The sequence below is a fragment of the Mesoplodon densirostris genome, chromosome 12, assembly GCF_025265405.1.
Source record: "Mesoplodon densirostris isolate mMesDen1 chromosome 12, mMesDen1 primary haplotype, whole genome shotgun sequence".
Lineage (NCBI taxonomy): Eukaryota > Metazoa > Chordata > Mammalia > Artiodactyla > Ziphiidae > Mesoplodon > Mesoplodon densirostris.
Window position 1 is genome coordinate 39,470,407 of NC_082672.1, and position 6,932 is coordinate 39,477,338.

The following is a 6,932-nucleotide window of genomic DNA, read 5'->3' on the forward strand; positions in this document are numbered from 1 at the left end:
ATGGTCATCAAGTAGTTAACATCTTCCATTTGGTGGGGGGTTTTCACATCTGGAAAACAACTCAGGAAATGTGCCTCAAATACTGTTATCTAGGTGCTTCAGAGAGGAGCTAAAGCAGAGGATATGGAGGAAGGCCTGTCCCGGGAAGGCCCCTTAGGGTCCTACTCGGTTACAATAGTCTAGGATAAAATTCACTCCCTGGTCCTATTTACCTTTCAATAAGAAGCTTGAATTACAGGACATTTTGATTATATGAGATTTTGATTATATTTACCCTTTAATAAGACATTTTCATGTATATCAGCTTGCTTCTTCAGACTGCCTGTTTCTAGTAGCAAGAGGTCATTTGTGCAGCCCAGCCCACCATAACAAAGCTCCTTTGGATCCTGGCCATCCCAAATTCTCTACAGCACTACCAATCCAAATGTTTCCACATTTCCCTGGGCTTCTGCTTATTTTTTAAATTAGTGTTTTAAACAAAGTGCTAACTTCCCCAGCCTGACTTTATGCCATAAAAAAAAAAGCTATTTTATTTAAAACTCTCTAATATAGAGTTCCCAGCCAGATTAGTGATATTAACAACAACAAATTTCCCATGGGTGTAAGATTTTTATTCCAATTTGATTTGCATTCCATTGGAAATTATAGAACGCATTCCCTTCTTTATTTTAAAAAAAAGTAGTTTAAAATTTTAATAGGAATTAGAAAATGTGATAAATCTGCAGATCAAAAATGGCTTTGATGGCTTGAAGTAACAAGTCTTTAAAACAAGTTTTGAAGTCATCATTTTCCACCTCCACACCAAGGATAACCTTCTAATTAGTGATTGGTCGTAGAGCACTGAGACTTGGGTAAACAGAAAGATTGTAGAACTTCTCCAGCCCCAGATCAGGATGTTTTCTATGCCTTCTCATAGTGGCGAATGGCAACCACATCGCCAAAAGTAAGAGTCTGAAAGATTCAAAAGATAACCAAATCTTTTTACACAGGTACATCAGTAGCTGGAAATTTTAAAGATTATCATATTATGTTATTTTAAAGATTATCATATATATGATTTAAGTATTATACAAAAGAATAATGGCATTTACAAACATTAAGTGTTGCATAAGTCTTCATTTTTTGAAAAGAAACCCTTATATTTATCTTGTGAATGACATGTATAGACAGTTCATGTCTCTAAAAGAAATATGAGGCAAAAACTGAGATTATCTAGATTCAGGTCAAAAGAATTCCTCTTGCCTTATAATTATCAGGGTAATTGGAGCATATTAGCTATCTGCTTTAAAAAGTGTATAAAATTTATAGTAGGTTTTCATAATACTTTACAATTCATGACCTAGATAAATTTTGAAGAGTTTTTTGAAAACCCAAATTATTTGGACAAATCGTATTTGCAATGATTTGTTCCACAATCAGCAGGAAAAGGTAAATGTACAAACGTTTTCGTTGCTTTGGCTGTCATGTTTAACCTATGTGAACCTTGGTCGTTATGTGGCTATAATGTGCAACATGGGCTCTTGTATCTAATCCAACTTGAAGAATTGCTATAAATCCTCTTTACAAAATTTAGTGGTTTTTAGTGTTCATCATTTTCATGTAGTCTTGTGATTTCCAAGAATGTAGTGTGCCCTTGTCATCCATTACTTTCATTTCCTTGTTTGAACTCAGGCTTGCCTGATCACCGTCATACATGTCAAAGTTGAGCTATCCACTTTTCTGTATTCAGGAAAAAAATAAAGAAAAAATCATAAAGGAGAACTTCAGATTGAATCCTTTATAAATGAATTTGTTTGTTTGCTTGATGATGCTGATGGTCACCGCAGGAAAACGTGGGCAAATATTCATCAACATGAAAGGAAAACTGTCCCTCTGCTCCCCACATCCACTTCTACCCAGGAAATGAAGAATGAATATGTAAGCCCTCTATCTCAACCTAGAACAGCTAGCTGGTGTTCAAGGGAAGGAGAAGAAAACTAGTCAATAGTCTTAACTAACAAAACCAAAAGACCCTTCCTGCTATTATCTTAGAAGGAATATGTAAAGCAACCCCTGCCCCCCCCAAAAAAACCCCACAAATGATGTACTGACTACTTCAATGTCATCAAAATTCCATTACTCAACTCACCAAAAAAAAGTGTCTGGGGTGCTAGATTGAGACATAACATTATTTCCCAGTTTATGATGCTACTCCATCATTAGAGAAATTATTTTTAAATTATTTTTTATTTTATATTTTTTACATGACTATCCAGTATTGAATAGACATGTTTTTAAAGCTATCTGATGCATTAAAAGGAAAGACTGGAAGGAAGTAATACCAAAATAGTTCTCTCTAAGGGGACATTAAAAAGGATTTTCATATTTTTGTTACACTTTCCTGTTATATTCCAAATTATCTGCACTGAACTTGTGAAACCTTTATAAACTAAAATATAAAATGTTAAAAGCTCTCATTTATTACAGAAGCTATAAAGTAATTTTTCTGAGGTTCAGCAAATGATAATATAGTAATATCATCTCTCTCTATTTCCATGATGATTTGTTTTATATTCAGATTTCATTTGAGGATTAGACATTACGGTAATCCAACAGCTGTTCTTCTGACACAATTTTAGCTAAATCAATGGCAACTTTTTAAAACTACACTTAAGTAGAATTTTTCTCTTTTTCTGTAATTAAAAAAGCAGAGTGGAGGAAACAATTAGGTAAGATATTTTTATTTCTCCTGTTTTACACATGATTAAAGAATCTTGCTAGTGATTTAATGTTGTTAAAGAAGGAAAGACAGGAGAAAAGGAGGGAGGGAGGGAGAGGGAAGGAGATGGGAAATGAGGGGGTGAGCGGTGGGCAAAGAAGCAGGAAGGGGAAATTGCTCCTACTTACCATGACCATTTTGCCATTCTTAATCTCTCTTACAAAATTTGTCTCTTTGCCATCCCATTTCTGTACATGGACAAGTTTGTCTCCATCCAGGCTAACCACAGACTGAAACCAACAACAAAATGTAGAATATATCAATAGGAAGAGGTCAGATTTCTTATATAGAAGCCAAATGAATTGATTTTTATCTATTTAAAATTTTTTTAAAACATTTATTTATTTATTTTTGACTGCATTGGGTCTTTGTTGCTGAGCGTGGGCTTTCTCTAGTTGCGGCGAGCAGGGGCTAATCTTCGTTGCGGTGTGTGGCCTTCTCATTGCAGTGTCTTCTCTTGTTGCGGAGCACAGGCTCCAGGTGCACAGTCTTCAGTAGTTGTGGCACACGGGCTCAGTAGCTGTGGTGCACGGGCTTAGTTGCTCTGTGGCATGTGGGATCTTCCCGGACCAGGGATTGAACCTATGTCCCTTGCGTTGGCAGGTGGATTCTTAACCACTGTGCCACCAGGGAAGCCCCTGAGTTGATTTTTTAAAGAGTAATAATTGAATAAATAGTGATCAACTAATTATCAAAGTAGTACAATTTCCTCTGTTGCTTCCAGAGTCATTATTATAAAATCTCTAGTAATTCATAATTTGATTGAAATGTGTCCATCTAGATGCAAAAATTTATGTATTAGAAATAAAAATCCTGAACTATTGCTTTCTGACTAATCATCCTACTCTTTTAAACAGAGTCTTAGAATGAGGCAAGCTATTGATTTAGTCAACCTGAGGCAAAAGAGAGATTAAACAAAATGCAGTCTTTCAAATGAACACTATTAAATACTTTCTGAAATACAGGTTTGATATAAAATGAGAAAAACACATGGTAAAGAAACAGATTCAGGGCTTCCCTGGTGGCGAAGTGGTTGAGAGCCCGCCTGCCGATGCGGGGGACACGGGTTCGTGCCCCGGTCCGGGAGGATCCCACATGCTGCGGAGCGGCTAAGCCCGTGAGCCATGGCCACTGAGCCTGCGCGTCCGGAGCCTGTGCTCCGCAACGGGAGAGGCCACAGCAGTGAGAGGCCCACGTACCGCAAAAAAGAAAAAAAGAAACAGATTCAAGATTTGAGCTATGGTAGGTGCCCATTGTTCAGAATACAAGCTATGAACACTAGAATGCAAAATTAACTCTTGGTTCTTCTCTCTGAAGTGAAATACTGAGAACATTTTTCACTTCCCATCATCTAGAAAAAAAGAAATATTGGGACTTTCTCTCTTTTCTTCTCTCCTTCCCATCCCCACCCCCAGAGAAGGAGCGGCTCCTCACCTTACAGTTTCTGTCATCTGGAGTGGTTTCATCAAACTCTTCTCCCAGATGGAAACTAATCTCTGTGTTCTTGAATGTGCTTTGAGTCCTGATCACCACTTTGTCCCCCTCCTGACTGATGATCACTGTTGGTTTAGTCACATTTCCCACCTGCCTAGTGGCAAAGCCCACACCTAAAATAGCAAAAGGAAGCAGTACAGTTGGCTGCAACTTCCAAAATAGCTCACAAAGCAGGAATCTACCTTCCTATTCTGGAATCTATGTCCTAAAGTATAAGTTTCAGTAGAGTATGTTTAGCCCATCAATTATGCAGGACAACTACTGAGCCGTAATAACAAGTGGATGCTTATTTGGAAGCATAAATAGTAAAAGGATGCTGAAGAAAAAGCGGAAAAGGCGCAGAAGCTTCCTGTCCTCCACAGAATACTAAATGCTCCGTTATTTGGCCCTAGGCAAGGAAGCAGGCAAATGCCACATTTAAATATCCGTTCTGTGAGAAACACACAGCCTAGCACCCTGATTATGACAATGTGATCTGTCATTGTTTCTTGCTAACCTGATGGATGAAGAAGGAATCTGCAAGTATCTGAAGCTGCAGGTTGAGAAGAGAAAGCACATCTTATTTTTACCTACCTAGAGCCTTCATGTACTCGTCAAAATTCTGACTGTCCGTCAACTTCCACGTAGCACAGAAAGCCTCCACCATCCTTACCCTTTTCCCGTTAGCTTCAGAATCAGATAAAAGAGACAGAGGCAAGGATCTTCGGATCTCAGGGCCACTGCAATTCGGAAGACCCCTCTGCACCTCACGGCAGCTCCTGCCTTCTTATTAAGAAAAGAGGCAGGCAGAAAGCCAAGGATTTGAGTTGCAAACACATCCCTCCAGTGTCCCTCTTTCCAGGAGGCTGTTGCAGGGGGAGGAGATGGGAAGGGGGGCGTTGAGCCAGGTTCCAATCCTCTTTGTGATTGGCTCAGGCCACTGGGTTAGCGGAGTAGGTCGAGTTCCTCCCAAACCTCACACTGCAGCCCTTCTGCCTGAGAAATCTCTGCAAAGATTCAGTGAGGCTGGAGGCAGGGAGCGTCTAATGAGAGAAGGTCTTTCAGGTTCAGCCCGAAAACTTGGCAAAGGCCGTTTCAGACTGTGAGGAAAGAAAAAAACGCACAGTAGGACATTCAGATTGATTTCCGTTAATGGCAAAGCTGGTTGCAAATGAGGACCCCGCCTTAAAGAAAACCACTGAAACGCCAGACTTTTCAGACAAAAGAGGCTGAATAGTGCCTTTTATTTTCTCTCATATTTATAGGGAGAGCAAAACATGAGCTAGAATTTGCCAAACTCGGGGAAGAGGTGGGGGAGGAGGTGTAAATACCTTCCCTAGATTGTACTGCTAGAAGACTACTCTGGCTGAGTACTAATGGGACGCTAATTTTGGCCTCTTCCCAACACAAACTGAGTGAATTTAAAGATCCCATTTTTCTTTCTAAGGCTATGAGAACCAGACTAAGATGGAAAAGGGACCTAAGGGAGAGAGTATGGTTAGGATTCACTAATGAGCTACAAAAATAAAGAACACCCTCTTTTTCCCCACTTCAACAGATTGTAGAATCGAAGTGGAAAAACCGGACAGCAGTTCATTTGGTAAGATTTTAAATGACCTGCACTATAGAACCTTTCGATTTCCTGAGGCCACATCTACATCTGTGTACTAGTTGTGAGTTAGCAGTGGAGGGAGGGCAAGAACTGGAGCAGAGGTGGGAATCCGAAGACTTTGGCTTCAGTTCGTCCTGGCTTAGGGCATCTCAAGAATGGCAAGCTACCTCCAGGGTTCTAAGTAATAACATATTTAAAGGGGGACTCAGACTCCCCTTGACCCAGAGTTTCTTCCTGCCTTATTAGTGCAGACCGCCGATGAAAAGCAGGTTCCCCCGCTGTCACGGGGACAGATCAGGGGACTCTGACTTGGCAGTCTCTGCTCTTCTCTCTCTCTCTCCTCCCGTTTCAATCTCAGCCCACCGCCTTTCAGCTTCTGTCCACACCAAATACAAGAGACAAGGCTCAGAACGCATCTTACTCCAACTGTCAGCTCTGTGGTTCTACTTTGGTGTCTCAAAGGTACCTCAAAACATAAACTCCATCTTTCCCCTCACCTGGTCCTCCTCCAGTTTTCACCATGTTTGTGAATGGCAGCATCATCCACCCAACTGCACAAGCCAGAAAACTTGAAATCCTTTCTAACCTTTACTCTCTACGTCAAAGTCAATGTCACAGCCCATCTATTTTCCTTCCTGAATATGTCTCTAACTTCTCACTTTCCCCCTATCCCCACAACCACCTTCTTAATTCAAGTAACCACTGTCTTTTACTAGTCCTATGGCAATAGCCTCTTAACTGTTCTCCCTGCAGCCATGCCTGATCTCCAGCCCTTCACTAAGCTGAAGCCGGAGTGACCTCTTAAAATACAAATCTGTTTTTGTTTTTTTTTTTTACATCTTTATTGGAGTATAATTGTTTTACAATGTTGTGTTAGTTTCTGCTGTATAACAAAGTGAATCAGTTATACATATACATATGTCCCCATATCTCTTCCCTCTTGCGTCTCCCTGCCTCCTACACTCCCTATCCCACTCCTCTAGGTGATCACAAAGCACTGAGATGATCTCCCTGTGCTATATGGCTGCTTCCCACTAGCTATCTATTTTACGTTTGGTAGAAATCTGCATCTTCCTAGTGACTAATGGT

At 40.2% G+C, this 6,932-nt stretch overlaps 1 protein-coding gene across 1 annotated transcript; it reads right to left on the reverse strand.

Moving 5' to 3' along the window:
• Positions 1–900: 900 nt before the first annotated feature.
• On the reverse strand, positions 901–4,898 carry FABP7 (fatty acid binding protein 7). Its single transcript, XM_060114942.1, has 4 exons — positions 4,826–4,898; positions 4,193–4,365; positions 2,887–2,988; positions 901–951 (listed from the first exon to the last, which is right to left on the reverse strand). The coding sequence occupies exons 1-4, from the start codon at positions 4,896–4,898 to the stop codon at positions 901–903; spliced, it is 399 nt and encodes a 132-aa protein (XP_059970925.1).
• Between the last annotated feature and the right edge of the window lie 2,034 nt (positions 4,899–6,932).

Excerpts from the sequence above, each read along its gene's own strand:
- FABP7 (XM_060114942.1), bottom strand. The coding sequence starts at position 4,898 with ATGGTGGAGGCTTTCTGTGCTACGTGGAAGTTGACGGACAGTCAGAAT. Across the intron at positions 4,366-4,825 it reads CGAGTACATGAAGGCTCTAG|GTGTGGGCTTTGCCACTAGG; the intron begins GTAGGTAAAAAT and ends TTGCTATTTTAG. Across the intron at positions 2,989-4,192 it reads CAGATGACAGAAACTGTAAG|TCTGTGGTTAGCCTGGATGG; the intron begins GTGAGGAGCCGC and ends TGTTGGTTTCAG.